The 19,343-nt window shown below is 40.3% G+C and overlaps 1 protein-coding gene across 1 annotated transcript in view; it reads left to right on the top strand.

Moving 5' to 3' along the window:
• Positions 1 to 19,103, top strand: part of LOC139666211 (activin receptor type-2A-like) — a gene marked incomplete at its 3' end in the record, with an annotated part of 53,949 nt that extends 34,846 nt beyond the window's left edge. The window contains exons 4-5 of the mRNA XM_071545337.1: positions 207 to 361; positions 18,960 to 19,103. Of these exons, the coding sequence (XP_071401438.1) occupies positions 207 to 361; positions 18,960 to 19,103 (299 nt within the window). The remainder of the gene's footprint in view (positions 1 to 206; positions 362 to 18,959) is intronic.
• Between the last annotated feature and the right edge of the window lie 240 nt (positions 19,104 to 19,343).

The following is a 19,343-nucleotide window of genomic DNA, read 5'->3' as shown; positions in this document are numbered from 1 at the left end:
CCTTCTTCCTGTCTTTCTTTCCTTCTTTGTCTTTCCTCTTTCCAGACCAAGAATCTAGGTTATTTGTGATATTTTTTACTGTTGTTTTTGTTTGTTTCTTATGAAATGAGATCAGTAAGTTTTAAATGTCTTATTAATTCTCCTCCTCCTTTGCCCCATTCTCTCTCTCTCTCTCTCTCTCTCTCTCTCTCTCTCTCTCTCCGCAGCCACCTCCAACCCGTTTTCCCAGAAGCCCCAGCTCTTCAGCACTCTGCTCTACTCCCTGGTTCCCATCATGGGCCTGGCCGCCGTCGTTCTCTTCTCCTTCTGGATGTGGCGGCACCACAAGCTGGCCTACCCAGCCGCCCTCGTCCCCACACACGTAAGTCCTAATAATAAGTATAAGAATAACTTTATTTATATAGCGCTTTTTTAATAAAACAGAGACAAAGTGCTTTATGAAGACATCGGATTAACAGCTGGGAAAACAACAGAAAGTAAGAATGGATTTAAAACAACAAGAGGCACACAAATGTAAAAACAAAAGAACATCAAACGGCTTGAAGCTTGAAAGAGATACATTTTCATGATTGTTTCAGTGGATCTGAAAAATCTGAAAAAATCCTTTATTCAGCCTCACTGTGGTGTTTCTGCACTGCTCTTCCCACAGATCACCTGTCGATCAAACAGTGTGGGCGGAGCTTGGGTTTTCTGAGTTTCTCTCTTCTTTGTCTGTTCAGCCATGGTGGCTATCACTGCTCATGCTAACTACCCAGTTCTTCTTCTTCTTCTTCTTCTTCTTCTTCTTCTTCTTCTTCTTCTTCTTCTTCTGTTTATTAAAAAAGAAAAAAAAGGGAAACTCAAGACGATCCTGTTGATTTTGACTAACTTCCTAAAGTCCTCATTAGTTTCTCTTAGTTGTCCCTGTAAAATTGACTCCAGGATGGTTAGACATTGACTTTGTTTACCTGGACAGCAATGATCAGAATCATCACCTGATTAAGACAACAGTCTGAATTAGGGCTGGGCAATATATCGATGTTATATCGATATCATGATATGAGACTAGATATCGTCTTAGATTTTGGATATCGTAATATGGTGATATGGCATAAGTGTCTTTTCCTGGTTTTAAAGGCTGCATTACAGTAAAGTGATGTCATTTTCTGAACTTACCAGACTGTTCTAGCTGTTCTATTATTTGCCTTTACCCACTTAGTCATTATATCCACATTACTGATGATTATTTATCAAAAATCTCATTGTGTAAATATTTTGTGAAAGCACCAATAGTCATCCCTACAATATTGTCGCAATATCGATAACGAGGTATTTGGTCAAAAATATCGTGATATTTGATTTTGTCCATATCGCCCAGCCGTAGTCTGAATGAGAATCTGCCATTTAAACAGCATCTTCTGATCACCTTAACCTGAGTAAGGTCACAGTGGGAGTGAGCAGAATCACATTCAGACATGTGGAGTATTCTGATTTTAGTCTTATTAATGAAGCATTGTAGACTGTAAACACCTGAATCGAACAAGGACTCACTATCGGAGGACACGCTCGGTAGAAAATTGAATTTTTTTCCATTCAAGAAATATGGAAGGACTAGAGGAACTTTACCTCCTGTCTGTTTTTCTTTCTGGATTGAACAGGATTTGCTAACACTTCTCAGAGTTTGAGCTTAATTTCATATCGGTGACAGTTCAGATCGTGTCAGAAAAGTTGACTAAATGGACTTTGACTTTCCGGTGCTCCTTGTATTGTTCTTAATACAACCCCGCCCATCTGGCACTTCAAGCAGGTTAAAACAATTGCCAAGAATTACTGGAAAAGACCTTCATCTGTTCCCACACTCCTTCTCTTTCCATTACCACTCCTTTATTCTATGACTCACTGGCCCTTTTGCTTTTCTGCCGTGCCTCCTATCATGCTTTTCCTGTTGCTACTGCTGTCATAGAAAAAAAACCACACTCATATCTCCAATTATGGTGATTTTCATGTTTTTACTTGAGCTGAAGGTCCTTCTTTGGTCTCGTGGCCCTAGCAGAGCCCATGGGACCCATTCAAAACCTTTTAGAAAGTTTAAAAATTGCATGCTTGTCAGTCTGAGAATGAGGCTGTTTGTCTAAATTCCTGAATTGTTTTTTTGTTTTTTTTTTGTCGAAGAAGGTTTTAACCCTGACAGCAGCACTATATTCTCTTTCTGTTTGATGGGGGGGGAAAAAGAGAAGCCATGCAGGGCTGGGAATGATTTCAGAGCTTCCACCGTATGGAGCAGGAGTCTGGGGCCTCTGCATTATTGATGAGGCTTTATATAGGCAAACACAACTAAACACAGAGACGCTCCGAGCTCTGCCTCCGAGGACGGGGCGGGGGGGAGGGGGGGGGGGGGGGGGAGGCGAGGTGAGGCGGGCGATTCTCAGTTTAGTTTTAGTGTGTTTGCACAGCGCTGAAGCAGAGCAGGGGAAGAGATAAAAAAACACAGTGACACAGTACAACCAGAACCAAATTACTAATGTGCATGGGAGATTAAAAACAAAACCCCCCTAAGAGGCTTATAAATCATCTCACCTCGATAAAACAACCAGACAAATAAGAGTAAATAAACAACAAAAAAATAAGACGAGATGACGAGGAAAGAAATGAACCTGATTGGATAACAGAATATAAATGGAAACAGGAGACAAGATGGTGGAAAACAGCTGGTAAATAAAAGAGCATTGATGAAGAAAGGGAAGTCATGGGTAAGTGTGTGTGTGTGTGTCTGTGTGTGTGTGTGTGTATGTGTGTGTGTGCATTATATGAGTGCATATATGCATATATAATAATAACTTCATTTCTACAGCACTTTTCTAAAAGCAAAGTTTACAAAGTGCTTTACATACAATAAAAACCCCAAAAAACAATGATGCAGAATTTACCACAATCATAAAACAGTTGAATAATAAACATAAATAAATAAAAAATAACAAAAATAAAAGGTAATTCGGGGATACAGGGGATATGAGGTAGGTGGGTCATTTGTACAGGAATGTATTTGAAAGTTAATTCGGATGCTTTTCTGGGACTGACTGACGACTCGCCTGACTGAATTGCCATGATGCAGTAAACCCCACCCGCCTGGTGCTGGAAGCGGGCTAAAACAAACGCCAAGAATTATGTGCAACCGCTATCTGCCCAGGATCTGATATACACCCAATTCATCTCACTTCCCTCGCTCTCTTTTTTTTTTTTTGTAATCGATTAAACCTGCTTTCGTAATAAGTAAGACAGTAAATGTCTCCACGCCGTAGAGAGAGGAGATAAATGGATGCGAGAGGCGAGGTGGAGGGGTTTATTTTTATTTTATTTATTTTGGTTGAAGAATGCGTCTTGTTTTTGTGTTGCACCACAGGCTGTATTTAAATAAAAAAATAAAAAAAAGCCGAGGTGACTCCAGCAATCGCTCAAACAGCTCGCTCTCGCAAAGTCACCGAGGACGGCTGCTAGCAAAAGAGTAAAAGCAAACCACAGCCGCTTCTTTCCACTAGAGGCTACTGGATTTTGCCGTGTAAGACTGCCTGACGAAATCAAATATATACCAAGGCATGTGGAGACAAAACTGGAAAATTAGATATCCACAGTTTGAACAAAGCAACACCTACTCTTAAAACTGACTTATGCCATGGAATTACAACAAATTCCACTGCTTTTTAAAAGATATCAGATACATTTCTACAGACTGTATCCGCTGTATTTTAGAGATATTACATTTCTACCTTCATGTAATGATCCAAAATTGCTGTTTAGAGTTTGGGAAATAAATTGGAGACCTGTTTCTTAACTGGAAGATCCCAGGTTCGATTTCCAGGTTCAGTTCCCACATTAACAAACTAGTGCTGTTTCCTTCATCGACCATGTCTTCAGTCAAAGTTTTCCTTCAACAAGACACTGAACCCCTACCTGCTGACTCATTGTAGGTCACTCTGTATGAGAGTATCCGTTAAATACCTAAATGGTAAAAGTCTAGCAATTCACTGCCATTTTAACACCGCTGAACTACAAAAATCAACTACTTTTACCAGCTGAAAGTTGAATAATTTGACCACGTCTTAAGAGAGAGACCTCAATCACGTTCAAAACTCTCACATTAAGCTGCATATAGATCTAATTTTGAATTTTGTAGAGGTTTACAGATTGTTGCTCTCCTGATTCAAATCTGATGTTGGTAATTTGATGTCGCAGGTTCGATCCCTGCAACCAGTGTCTGAAATCTTGGGTCTTTGTAGGCCATCATTTTTACCGGCAAAAATATTTAATCTACATTTTTCATAGAAGTACTAGTCCATACTCGGGGATGCGTGCGCCACAACTCCACGCAGACTTGCCAAAAATGTGCATAAACAGCGTAAATTTGGGAAAATGGAAAAATCAGCTTCATCAGTCCCTGCCTATGCCAATGCTCAATGCCCATGTGCAATTTCAGATTGATTGGCCAACCCATTGAGGAGCAACATGGATACAGACAGACAGACAGACAGAGTTTTCCTCATTTTATAGTAGGAGGTCAAAGTTTGCAGAAGTTTAGACCCTACCACATTGCGTAGAGAGCCAGTGCAACAGGCAGCCAATCAAGAGACACTGTTGTGCATTGATTTAATTGGCTCACGGTCAGAGAGAGTGTACGGTAGCCAGCAGGGACAAAGTGTAAGAACAGACAAAGACGAAAGACTGTGTATAACCAAGGCATTCAAATGTTATCTTCTCAAAAGCGTAGCAGCCAGTGTGGCAGGTGAATCTTAAGACAAATTTTACCTTGGCGGGTGGCAGTGTCAGACTCTGCCTGAAACAGCCACAGAAAACCCTAGATGAACGCCTAAAATGTCAGTGTAAAATGTGTCTTATCTGTACAGGGTGGCGTCACAGACTACCAGCCCTGCTCTAGTTTTTGCTAGCAAGTCCCTGTTCCCCCAACCTGCCTCCACGTCCCATTTGTGCCAACTGCGAAAGTGCAATGTTGCGTCTTGCGTCACACTCTAAAGACGGTGCAGTTGACAAGGAGTAAGAATGTGATAATTCGACGGTAAACACAAGCAGCTGAGCTCTGACTGGAGCAAGAGCCAAAGACATTACATATGCACAATGCTGATCTCTGCTTTCAGGTGAAAACCTCACACCTGCTTATCTTTTATTTTTCTTGCACTTTTCTCGCAGGAGTTTTGTCGGCATACTACGGCTCTGAACCTTGCACTTCTTACTAGTAGCTTTTCATGTTTGTGATTCAGGAAGCTTATTCTGACAGTTTCTCTGGATAAAATATAAACAAGTTATATAGACATAGATATAGTTATATAGACTCAAAAGCACACAGACATTCACACACACAAGCAAACTACAGTGGGTATTGTGTTGAGTTAACCGGGGGGAAGATTGCTTTCTCACATCTAAAGATTGCATGTTTGATTGCCTTGCACACCGAGCATATGAGAAGCACCAAACTTTGAATCGTTTTTTTTTTTTTTTTTTCTAAGACTCCCTCTATAAATTCTACAGCCCATGAAATGATCTGACGAAATTCAATGTGAAAAACATGCACAACTGTAGAAAATCCCACAGAGGGCAAAGTACTTTTTCACACGCTCTATGCCTTCCATCCGTGGCCTGCATATTTGGCACCGGGCCTCCATTCTTCACAGGACGGTGTGAAGTGGAGGCAAGGTGGAATTGATTCTGTCTGAGTACATAGACCCACTGCTTTCACATGGAGAGTCCTGGAGTAGGGGCACTTAAACATAACTCCAGCCATTTTCGACCTGGAACCTATTTTCCCATCTTTTTCCATCATGCCGATCGATTCTGACCAAAGTCTCATCAATTGCTTCATTACAGAGCTACTTACCTTTTGCTTGCCTTGGTGCGGCTCTCCAATACGGTCCTATAGGGCCAATGGACTCCAAAAAATAACCCCAAAAGCATTCAAAGCATGTCTTTTTCAACATATTGATTGCTCACTCATGTTGGTAAAACGATATAAATGAAAATGATCTGAACTCATGCATTTCTCATACACTTTTGATGCTACCTTGGCCATTGCTTTAGCACTGCCTTGTCTACCCTTGTTGGCCGGTTGCGGCTGCCTGTCTACATGTGTCACTGTGTCAAGTTCTGCAAAACAAACGAAAGTTGTCAGGTCATCAATAAATTGCAAATGAAATCCATACATTACAGAGCGGGCAATCAGCGTGTTGAAAAAGACTTTGGCCTTTGGAGCGTCCATTGGCCCTCTAGGTCATTATTGGAGAGCCACACCCAGGCGAGCAAGACTTGAGTAGCCGTATAGTGAAGCAATTGATGAGATTTTGGAATCAGAATCACTCTGTATGATGGGAAATTATGGGGAGCAAGGGTTTAGGTAAAAAATGTTATGCAAATTATGTTTTAAATCTCTTCAACCTAGGAGCACCCCAAAAAAGAAAAAGATACTTTTCCTAACATTTCTTGATCTTACATGATCGTTCTCAGTACACAGGAATATTTTGTTACATCAGGGTGCTGTGGCCCTGACATTTGCACTTCTTATCATTGGTTGCTTTTACTTTTGCGATCTGGGAATTGAAAATGATTGCACTGTTGCATTCATTGGAAGTCGCTCTGGATAAGAGCGTCCGCTAAATTCCTAAAATGTAACTGTAAACACAGCCTCTTACCTTTGGGTCCCAGGCTGTTTCAAACTTTCTACTTCTCATGTGGGATCCCACCAGAAACATGCCTATGGCCCATTTTGGACCCCAAACCATAGTTTAGGAAACACTGGTGTCTGGAGTGCAAGGAAAAGAGGGGCTTTTCAGGGACAATCCATCACCTGCCTTTTACCTGCTTCTATTTCACCCACTAACTGACAGAAAATAGCAATAATTTCTCTGTTTGCCTCTTATGTTCCTCTTCAACAAGCACGCCTTTCACATTATGGTGGAGGTAAGAGCAGTTTAATTGAAGTTGAAACACTCCTGTTGGTTTTTTCCCTGTTTTTGGGTTTAGAGCTTGGTATGAATTCTCCACCTCAATCCCAGACCACCGTTTTGTTATTCTCCTTTCTTTCTCGACAGCGTCTTGTTTACTTGGTTTCGTAACATTTCTGTCTTGGTATTGTTTTTTTGTGCCTGGGTTTATTGCATGGATGGATGTCCTTTGTGTTCCCTGCTGAAAACGCATTGTGCATGGTGGAAATTGGCCAACGTGGCTCCGAATGCAGCCCCCTTTTTTGTACGAATGTCCACCTGTGATGTTTGTGTAATTGTATTGTGTGTGATGTGACCCAGTTCTAGAAATTGTATCTGCCGGACCTATAGCTCACCGTTTCCCATGCAGAAAGATGGAGGGGAGATATTGAAATTTGACACGGCAGCATGCTTATATCAGTGTGATATCCAGACAGAGGATGGAGAACAGATATATTTTACTTAAGTAGAAGCATTGCTACTCGAGTTCAGCATTTCTGAAGTCAAAAGTAACAGTTACAGAAATCAGTTGGAAGTAAAAGAGAAGCTGAATTTGACGCACTGCTTCTTCAGTTTAGAAGTTTTCAAATCGGAGTAAGAGTATAGCTACATAAATCATTGTGATTACTCAAGAAAAATAAAAGAGTACCTCACTAAATAATACCCAAGCACTTGGTTACTTTTGGGTAAAATTGTGAACTTTGTACACAAAACCCCCTACATCAAAATTTGCAAACCCATCAGTTTTGACGTGAATGGTTGCTTTTTAGCTCATATCAGCAAATTTAAAGTATCAGTTATCAGTTGTGGTATTTTGGAATAGAAGTATTAACCAAAAAGGATACTAATAGGAGGGCTACGGCGTTCTAAGACGGGTAAAACACTACTGTAAGATGGTGCTCTTGGTCGAAAAATAGGAGAAAAGCAAGAATTGTCAAAAAAAGGCGAATCCAAGGCACGCATAGCCAATTACCTGACGAAGGCCGTGTGTGGCCGAAACATGTTGGCTTCATTTTATCTGTTCGACCATGAACTATCCTTTGATTAAAGCTTTTTAATCATATGAAGAGTGCCTTGGATTTGTCATATTTGTCATATTTATGCATAGACTATCAGGACTTGGACACAGGACAAACCAAGCCAGGCCTAAAGGACCAGTTCTGATGTAATAGATGAAGATGTAACCCGATTAGGGTAGGGTGGATGGTTGAGGGTTGGGGAGAATGGCGTGAAGCAGCAGATTTTGTTTTCCCGTTTCCTGTGGTCTGCTGACTAAGTGTAATGCGCCCCGTTTGAGGCCGCGGCGCCCCGTGATCGGACAAGGGATCCGGTGACTCCCCGGGGAGGCCGGGCCGGGCCGGGCCGCCTCGTCAGGCCGAAGCCCGGAAGACAGGCAAGAGTTTCCGGAACAATGCAGACGCAGAGGGAAAGAGAAGAGGGTCCTGCGATAACTCGTTTTTAGACCACGGCATCATTAGAATCATCAGAATTTCAACGGCAAGCACAATACATGTACAGGAATTTGTCTTGGTCACATTTGTGCAGACGCATGGACGACTCGCATTGTAACTTGAAACAATGCAGGTATCGAAGGCCAGACCGAGTCCATCGCTGATCATTTTCTCATCGGAATCGTGGTCAGAATTAGAATCACTTCAATCACAGAGCACAATAAATGTACAGGAATTTGTCTTGGTCATATTTCTGCAGACTTATTGACGACTCGCATTGTAACCTTGAACAATGCTGGTATTGAGAGGCAGACGGAGTCCTTCAGCGATCATTATCTCGTCCACATCATGATCAGAATCATATTTTGCCAAGCACAACAAATGTACAGGGATTTGTCTCGGTGACATTTGTGCTGACATACTGATGACTTGCATTGTAACGCGGAACAATGCGACAGCAGAGGAAAAGAAAAGAGAGTACTGCGATAACTGGTTTTCTCGCCCACATCGCCACCAGAATCAGAATGACTTTATTCACTCAGCGCATACAGGAATTTGTCTTGGTGATGTTTGTGTAGACGTATTGACGAATTTGTAAGCTGGAAAATGCCGTCATAGAGTCCGCGACGGTCCTCCGACGGTCGTTTTCTTGTCTACATCATGAGCAGAATCAAAACTGCTTTAAATACCAAGCACAAAAAAATGTGAAGGAATTTGTCTTGGTCACATTTATGCAGAGTTATTAACAACGTGCGTGGTAAAATACAGCAATGCTGCCATACAGGGTGTGACAGAGTGCTTCGATGATCAATTTCTCCTCCAAATCATGATCAGAATCAGACTCATTTATTCTGCAAAGCACAAGCAATAAACAGGAATTTTTCTTCGTCAAATTTTTGGAGACTTATTGATGATTTAAATGGTAAAACAACGGGGATGTGAGCGCGTCCTTTGATGATCATTTTCCCGTCCGAATCATGATCAGAATTAGAATCACTTTAATCGCCAAGCACAATAAATGTGCCAGAATTTGTCTTGATCTTTGTGCAGACATATTGATGACTTGAAGATCATTTGTTTTGTCTAAATTGTGATCAGAGTCAGAATCTCTTCAGTCGGCAAGCAGAATGAATGTACAGGAATTTGTCTTGGTCACAGACTTGTAACATGGGACAATGGCGGTGCAGAGGGAGTCCTTAAATAACTGGTCTCCAGCGTTGTTTCCCTATTCTATGACAAGCCTTTACATGCACACGCAGACGCACATGCATGTACACACATGTATTTACCTCTTGCCTGGTTCTTCTTTCCCTGGCACTTCTGACATACATGATCACTTTAGGGACACTCAAATGTTTATTATTTCCATTGTCAGAGCACTGTAGCTTTGACTCTTGTACTCCTTACTAGTCAAGACATCGCAATATGTTTTGTCCCAGAGCAGCTCATTCATTACATTAACGTTATCATAACCTTTTAACTAAATGACTGAACCAATGAGATGTAACAGTAGAGAGATTGGTACATGTACGGTCAAAACTACTGGTACCCCTTACAATTTTGCTGATAATTAACTATTTCATCATAAAATATCCATGACTTCCACACCATTACTCTGATTTTAAACATTACAGAGCAAAAACATACCATTACAAACGTCTCAACAATTTGAATAATCAAGTTATGGAGAGCCAATTCTTTTAAAATTTTACTGAGTTTTTGAATAGTGACATATCAACAAACTGTGAATTTAATGCATACGCTGAATTGCATTCAATGGAACCTATGACATGCAACATTAACAAACAAATCAAGTATGAGGAACGTGGACTAGGCTTACTAGGCTTACTAGGCTTATTCTCTTGCTGAACTCATTGTAAGTCAGTCTGGATAAAAAACGTCAGCTAAATGCCTAAAAGGTTCTGCCTCCCATCTCACCTCCCACAACATCAGTTCATTTCAACTTGATTAATCCTCATATTGAAGACTGATATATGGGTAAACAGATCATCAGACAGCAGATATAAAAACACAATGAAACAGAGAGAGAGACAAGGAGAAAAAAGGTTACTTATTTCCTTGATTGATCTTGGAGATCTTGGATTTGCAAAGTAATTAGATTACATGGATGACAAACTGTCAAAATATGAGCAACAGTGGGAACGTGGGCCTTAGTACTTTATTATGTTAGCAAGTCAGTTTGCCTTTGAGTCACAGTCAACTTTGGCATTTTGAAGATTTTAAATGTTGTTGATCAAACTGTCATTGTAGACATTTACTGTGCGAGTGAGCAGATTCTTTGATGAGAATGCTTTCACTATTTTGAGGTTACACACACAAGCCACAACTCCAGTCTTTCATTGAATAAGTACCTGCACTGGAGTTAAAGATACTCCTGTTTGTCAGTGTATGTATTTTCATACTCCCCTTATACACTTCTATACTGTCTACTATTGCCACAATTATCTACACCAGTGATTCCCAAAGTGTGAGCCGCGGACCCCTGGTGCTCCGTGAAGGTACTGCAGGTGGGCCGCAAGAGGTCATTTACAATAAATAAATATAAAGTTTTTAATTTTCAATTTTGTAATTAAGTTTGAAATTACCATAAAATATTTATGATTAAATATTTGCATAAAAAAAGTAAGCAGAACTAATAAAACAAAGCCATGGGATTTAAATTACGTGTTATTCTTCATTTATCGGACCTATTTTTGATCCGGCCAGAACGTATCTTATATCTCGTCATTGGCGGGGAATTGTAATTGAGGGAATACCTCATCATTGGCGGGGGAAGAGTAAAAATGGAGTGGGGGCTATCAGGTTGCAAAAGGAAAGACGGAAAGCTGTTAATTGAGAATCAACCTCCACAAGCGAATCATCAGAAGATCAAAATGAATCCGTGAAAACAAAAACAAGGACTCGTAGAAAGTACTCAAGTGAGTTTTCACTATTTGCACTTAATTTCTTACATTTGTCGCTTTACAAATTGTTACGTGTATGTGGATGGATTATTAATTTGCACTGCAGTGCCCACGTTCACATGTTCTGTTTATGAAATTAAAAAATATATAGTGAAATACTTCATCATAGTCTCGTGTGTTGATCAGAGTTGTGATTAAAGGGTTGGGTGGGCCACGGAAGATTTTCAGTTTTCAAATTGGGCCGAGGCATTCTTAAGTTTGGGAATGGCTGATCTACACATCTATCTAACTGAGAGAAACAAGGTTATACCCCAGTCAGTGCCAGTTATTGTTCAAGCCCAAACAAGAGGTGCTGAAGAAGAGAGGGTCGCAAGTATTTCCATATCCCGAAATCACCACCCGCCAAGCGCCAAATGCTAGTCAACTTTGTCTTTGGCCGGTAACTTTTAGAGACGATAACATTTGAATCCCTCAGTTATATACAGTCTTTGGTCTTTGCCTGTTCTCAAAATGATAAATGCTCGCCAGCGCACAGTCTCTGTGACCATGATCCAATCAAATCAGAGCAAAACCATGGGCCTCATGCAGCAACATTCTCTTAAATTTCTCTTATATTTTCTCTTAATTTTCTGTTAAGAGAAAAAATAAGAGAAGTCAACTCCAGATGCATCAAGCATTCTTAACCATTCAGATCTGCTCTTACCCAGGTGTGCTGAATGATGAATCCCACTCATAAATTGGAGGCGCATGGCCGATTGTTTGTTTTTAGTATAGGTAACGCCCCCTAAACACCATATAAGGGCAGGTTCTGTGCCGTGTGCAAATACTCTGGCACACGGCCAAGAATTGGTGCTCTTGGCAATCTGAACGGCTCAGCAGCCGTTCATCCGTCTCATCAGACAGATATGTGCGATCTGTAAAAACTCGTTCTCTGTAAGGTCTGGATGGCCAAAGCATCTCAGAGCAGTATGTCAGCCATTCAGAAGCTGAACACACGCAATATCATCCAAGGGTTTTTATAGTCTTAATTGGGATCAATGGACCAATAGTATTTCTTTAGCCCACAAAGGTAATAATCCAATCATTATAATTACTCTAAAACATATAATAATCTAAATTTGATTATATGATATTCATATGTTTTTTTATGTTCCTCAGATTTAAAACTTATATAATAATATAATATTTCCTTGCGTTGGACAAACAATTTGTGGACTGTGAAAACGAGATGTTGTTTTCTTATCTTGGTCAGAGTGCTCTCGACCACTCGTAAAATTTTCTCTTACCTAAGAGAAGAGCAAAAATAAGAAAACATTGGTGAATCCCAGAAATCAGTGGGTACTAACAAAATAAGAACAAATCGTGGATACGAACAAAAATAAGAGACAATTTGTTTGTATATCGCTTCCTATATGAGGCCCAATGTCTCTGTATCAAACAGGCTCCTGATTGGCTGCCTGTTCTATTGCTCTACGCAAAGCAGTGGCATCTAAGATCCTGGTTCTCCGCTGCCTGCATGGTTAAGTAGCCTAACATTTGTTAAAACACATAGGAGGTTTGAGGCCACCAAAAAAGATGAAGATGAAGATGAAGACAAAGAAAGATCCATTGTCTAAATGAGTGAGCAGGTTTTAAATGAAAAAACTCAATCTGCTCTCATCTCTTTATTGAATGCTTCACACAGTTGAAAGGACACTGTCCACTTCACTTGCAATTACACTGATTTTATTAGGAACAACATTTCAGTACAACGACCTGAGGAAACGTTGCTGCTAATAAAATCAATTTAATTGCAAGTGAAGTGGACAGAGTGCCGGAGCTTTTTTTCTTTCAGCTGCCGAATTCAAACCTCTCCTACACCAGTGATTCTCAACCTTTTTTTATATCAAGGACCCCAAATGTAGTACATATTAGAGCCACGGACCCCCATTTGATGAGATTTTGTCTCTCGGACTCAAAATATTTTTATTGTCAGATATGATTTTGTCCAGAATCCCATGACTGTCTGTATTGCAGGTAGAGAGATAACAGAGAAACTATGATCAGAACAGTCATTCTTCTACATTCTCTAATTGTGTTAACTTCTTGTAAATGAAATAATGGTGAAGTTAAACAATTCATCAATTTGCTGGGGACCCCCTGGAACCCCCTCAAGGACCCCTGGTGGTCCCCGGACCCCACGTTGAGAACCACCGTCCTAGACACATCGGTTGAACATTCAGGTGTGCAGAAGTTTACTTTAATTTCGGACACTGCCTGTACGTAATACCAATTCTCCCTCAGAGCTCAGGCACGTCCGCTGGTAGGACCTCTCCGTAATCCAGCCCCAAAAGCATCGTGGGTAATTTTCCCCGTCATTTGGCTGGCATGCGGTGTGAAGGCGGTGTGTGGAGACAGCAGGTCTGCCTCACAGCCCTCTGTTAGAGAGAAGAGGCTTTAGGCAAACACGTCAGTCCCACTCGAGTCCTCTCCGTTCCCCGGCGCTGCGGAGCGGCTCGCCAAATCCCACCAGCCTCTGGCCAACAGCAAAACCACTTCTCATTTCTCCAGAAAACAACCCAACATTGTTTTTCTGCTGTATTTTCTCACAAGGCTTGCTGTGAAATAGGAAATGAAATATGACAAAATATACTTCTCCTACAACTACAACTACTCCTATTACTACAATACTAATAGATTATAAGATTAGATGAAAATTTGATTATTCCCACGGGACAATTGTGTAGCAGAAAATAATTATATATTCATAAAAATAGAACAAATTGAAAGGCATTGAAAGACAATACAACAAATAATTATCACAAATAGAACAAACTGATAACACAACAAACAGAACATTTAAGATGAAGTTACAGCGTCTTCATCTTGCAATGCAGAACTCCTATTATTGGCTTGATATTGATATTGTGCAAACTATTTATAGTAATGGGAATGCTGTCAACGGCGTTGCCAAAGTAGTTTATAAAGGGTCACATTTCAAAACCAACAAGCAACATTGTATGCATTCAATCCATATTGATTTTTGGAGATAATTGCATTGAATGTTGAAACAAAGATATGTAATGCACAGTAGCTGCAGATAATCATCAGTGCCGGCTTTATAATAATCCAGAAGATTACGTAAATTGTCATTATGAAAATAATTCAAAAGCCAGTAACATCAGAGATTTTATCAACTGTTTTGTGATTTTAAGGAGTCTCAGTGGGCGTCACCCCATTGGAAACAAATATGGCCACCAAGCTGGCTCTTTAACAGGTTAATGTCATTAAAGTATAGCTATAGTTTATAGAGCAGTGGTTCTCAACGTGGGGTCCGGGGACCACCAGGGGTCCTTGAGGGCATCCCAGGGGGTCCCCAGCAAATTGATGAAGCGTTAAACTTCATTATTTCATTTACAAGAACAATTATAGAATGTAGGAGACTGGCTATTTTGATCATAGTCTCTCTGTTATCTCTCTACCTACAATACAGACAGTCATGGAGTTCTGGACAAAATCATATCTGAAAATAAAAATATTCTCAGATTTGGGTCTGAGGGACAAAATCAAATGGGGGTCCATGGCCCTAATGTGGACTAAATTAGGGGTCCTTGATATGAAAAAGGTTGAGAACCACTGTTATAGAGTATAGCTTAGAACAAGCTCCACGCCTCCCAAAAGTCGGCTTGGCAACATTCAGATTTGTCATGGTATCTGATACTTGATTTATTTTTTACTTGGCCTTTAACTAACATACTTTTCCTTTTCCTACAGGAATCAATAGAGTCTCACAACAAATACCAAACATAGAAACAGCATATGGTCGCTTTTCAGGAGCCAAGAAAAACAGTCTTGTTTGTAGCCTGATCACAAGGCATTTTTGACATTATCAAAAGCATTTTTGAAAGCATTTCATGAACCCAAGAGGTCAGAGAATTTTCTCAACCCATAGAGCAGTGTTTCATCCTTTAGTTGAAGTCAAAACATGTAAATGAGCAAAATTAGAGTTAACAAGGTTTTAACATGACAACAGCGTGCAGATGAACAAGATACAGCAATGCACACAAGCAAAAATAGAGTCAAGATGTGATAAAGGCATAAAGTGCAGAGTTGGAATTCAGTACATGAGCCAAACCATCTGGGGAAGTCGGTGCGCCTGCACTTCAAAGTCAAACAGCAGTAACTGATTTTTTGTACCAAAGGTCAAAGTTCATGACCTGGGTTTAGATTTCATAGCAACAAAATTCTGCCCATGAATGCCATTAAAAGACATACGATCCACTTCTGTAGCAACAATAATTTAGTCAGGACAAGCGATTAAAAGCCGAAGTTAGTTTTCTCAGTTTCACTTCTCATGCAGTTACTGCTGTTTGGCTTTGTGGAGCAGAAGGGCTGCAGTTCATTAATGGGTTTTTCAGAAATTCAGTCCTTGGTCTACAGAAGGGCCGAAGGGCGACAGTAAAATATGCACAGGTGATCTGAGTGTGTGTGTGTGTGTGTGTGTGTGTGTGTGCAAATGTACTAACAGTTTCAGCACTGTAAAAAATATATAGGCAGTTCAACTTAAAAACATAAGTTTCCTTGATGCCTTAAAATTGTGAGTTGACTGAAGTAGTACTGAATAGTTCGGTCAAAGATCATTAGTTAGTTGTTCTAATGTAAAAAATCTAACTGAGTGAACTGAAGACAATAAGTTCAATCAACAAATGTCTAGTCATGCTGATTTGTGTTTCCAAGTTGAATGCATTAACTGATGAGCTGAAATCCAGTGTTATTTATGTTTTCACAAGGTTTCCTAGGTTTAAGTTCGAGTTCTTCTTGTATCACATGATTATTAAACAGTTCAGCATAGTCTGCAGCTGCAATACACTTACTTGTAGTGGATTGTACTTGCCATGTGCATCAGAGAGAAACTTACTTGATTGTGAATTCCCAGATACACAGATAAGATAGATAGTAGATTTTATCATGTTTTTTTATTTATTTATTTATTTATTTTATCAGAAATTGACCTATGATTCACCAAACATACATACATAACAAGTCTCTATCCTGTAACTTCATTCAAACCAGAAGAAGGAGGAAGAGTTTCTGGAGAGTTAAACCGAATGCAATGCATGCTGGGAAGTCTGCTAATAAACAGTGTTTAGTTTAGTGAATGCTTTATAAGCTGTTCTTTCAACTCATAATTTTAAGTCACAAGATGCGAACTCGTGATTTTAAGTCATGAAGCTCATAACTAGCACTTTTAAGTTGAAATTGACAAACACATCTATATACATTGTGTTAATGGATAAAGATGAGTTGATTTCACTAAATTTTTACAGTGAGGGGATCTAAAACTATTAAGACTCGTTTATCACCGCTGTCGGATGAAAACCTCATAAGAAAAAGTTGAAAAACCGCCTGGTTTTCAGATTGACACGCGTGCCCTTTTGAAATATTATCATGGGTTTTGAATGAGTCCCATGAGCCCTAGGGTCACGAAACTCTACCGCTCTACCTTATCAAGCACCTTGTAAGGCTTCAGTTCAAGTAAAAACATGAACATCGCCCAAATTGCAGTCAGGAGTTGTTGGTTTTTGTTTTTTTTTAAACTGACAGCAGCGATAGAGAGAAAGAAGTAGAGCCAAGATATTACAGCAGTCCTGAAACACTTATCTGGTTTCATCAAAGGCTATCAGTCATGTGCTAGTCTCTCTCCTCTACCTTTTATCCTTTGGAAATGTGATTCCCTCACTGCGTGTTTTTCTTTTTAACCTTCCCCTCTCTCTCTCTCTCTCTCTCTCTCTTCTCTCTCTCCCCGCACTCTCCCTCTGTGTCTCTCTATCCTCGCTCTCCCTCTGTCCTTCTCTGTAAAGTCACATGTGAAAGTGATCGGCTTTAATCCCGGTCACCAGCTGTCTTTAACCTACTTTAGATTCGGAGCGCTTGGCTTTCTTGCTTTCACTTTGTTTACGTGGGATTAGCCGCGCACGCACACACACACACACACAGCACACACACACACACACACACACACACACACACACAGCGAACACAAGGCTTGACCTGCCAGGGTTAGACAAGGTTGCTCTTTCATGTTTTTGTTTTGTTTTTTAACCGTTTATTCGTTTAATCAGTCATCTTAATCAGCGGTTAAGCTCTTATTCACCCACCCCCCACCCCCCCCCCCACCCTGCTGCACATTCATACAGCTGCACACTTTCAAACCTGGAAGCTGCCCAGTGCCACCGCAGGCTTCTGCTGTTTAATGAGCAGCTCTACTGATGAAGCTGTTTGGGGGATTATGTGCCTTGCTCAAGGGTAGTTGCTGAAGAAAGGGGGGGGGGGGGGAGCGCGTTTCAAACTGGCAACCTTCCAGTTGACGAGCCCGCTTCTTTAAACTCCGGGCAAACGCAGCCCAAAGGGATTTTTAATTGAATTGAAAATGAATTGACCTCAACCGCGCTTCGTATACTTTATATCCTCACTGCCAGTAAAACTTAACGGTAATAATAAAACTTAAATATGTAGTGTCTCCAAAGTGCTTTAACGGTCAAATAAAAGCAAACGTCAAACTCGTATAATAAATAAGGCAAGTAAAAACAACAAGGCCCACGCAGGATAAAAGATGAGAAAAGGGTAAAAAAAAAAAAGAGTATATGAGCAGAAATAACAGGACAAAAGACATCACATAAAGGATGATGCTGATTCTGCTGATCTAAGCTCTTCTGGCAGGTTGTTCCAGAAACAAAAAACCAAAAGCCAGAACCTTTATTCTGAAGCCCAGACTGCTTTAAAGGTCCCATATCATGCAAAACTATTTTCCCTTTCCCTTTCATATGTAAGCATTTTAGGATTGTCTAATCTAATAGAAATCTGCTCCCGTTTTTTTTCCATAGTTTCCTTATTTAAAAATCATGTGACTTCTAGAGCTGCAACGATTAATCGATTAGTTGTCAACTATTAAATTAATCGCCAACTGTTTTGATAATCGATTAATCGGTTTGAGTAATTTTTGAAGAAAAATAAGTCAAAATTCTCTGATTCCAGCTTCTTAAATGTGAATATTTTCTGGTTTCTTTCCTCCTCTATGACAGTAAACTGAATATCTTTGGGTTGTGGACAAAACAAGACATTTGAGGACGTCATCTTGGGCTTTGGGAAACACTGATCCACATTTTTCACCATTTTCTGACATTTTATAGACCAAACAACTAATCGATTAATCGAGAAAATAATCAACTGATTAATCGACAATGAAAATAATCGTTAGTTGCAGCCCTAGTGACTTCTACAAGCCGTTTTCATTGGCAGGCCTTATAGTGACATCACTCAGGACCGACAGGGTGATTAGCCACGCCCACTCACCTAGTCTCATTTGCTAGCCCAGGCAGCCAATCAGAGCAGCGGTTCATTAGCATAAACTCGACACCCACAATGGAGACGTTGAGAGGCTGGAACACTACAAAAGATGGATTTAGGTGTTTTGTTTGTTTGTTTTTTATGCTATATACTTAACAAACTTTTTTTAAAAACCCACAGCGAACTGTATTGAATTGCAAAAAAATTAGTAAAATATGGGTAACTGAATTAATAACACCCATCTTCTGTCTTTTTTTTTCTTTTCTCTTCCCCCTTCTGTTTTGTTCTTCGTGCAGGACCCCGGACCCTCGCCCCCGTCCCCGGTCCTGGGACAGAAGCCGCTGCAGTTGATCGAGGTGAAAGCCAGGGGGCGCTTCGGCTGCGTGTGGAAGGCCCAGCTGCTGAACGAATACGTGGCTGTTAAGATCTTCCCAATCCAGGTATTAGACTGGACCCTGTGCCTCCCCTGACCTCTGACCCCTCTGGTGGATATGCCAAGAATTCGAATTGTGATCCCATGGTCTAATTATTGTAATAATAATAATAATAAACTTTATTTGTATAGCACCTTTCATACAAGAAATGCAGCTCAAAGTGCTTTACAACAAAGAAATTACATGCACCAAGTGCTTCACATAAAACTTGATATTAATAGTGAAAATAAGATAAAGAGGAGAATA

This window comes from Centroberyx affinis, unplaced genomic scaffold (genome assembly GCF_046629955.1).
Source record: "Centroberyx affinis isolate AG114_WGS23_722 - 3 ecotype Tasmania unplaced genomic scaffold, CSIRO-AGI_Caff_v1 ptg004877l_1, whole genome shotgun sequence".
NCBI lineage: Eukaryota > Metazoa > Chordata > Actinopteri > Beryciformes > Berycidae > Centroberyx > Centroberyx affinis.
Note: the sequence above shows the minus strand (reverse complement) of the source record. Positions and strands in the feature narration are given on the sequence as shown.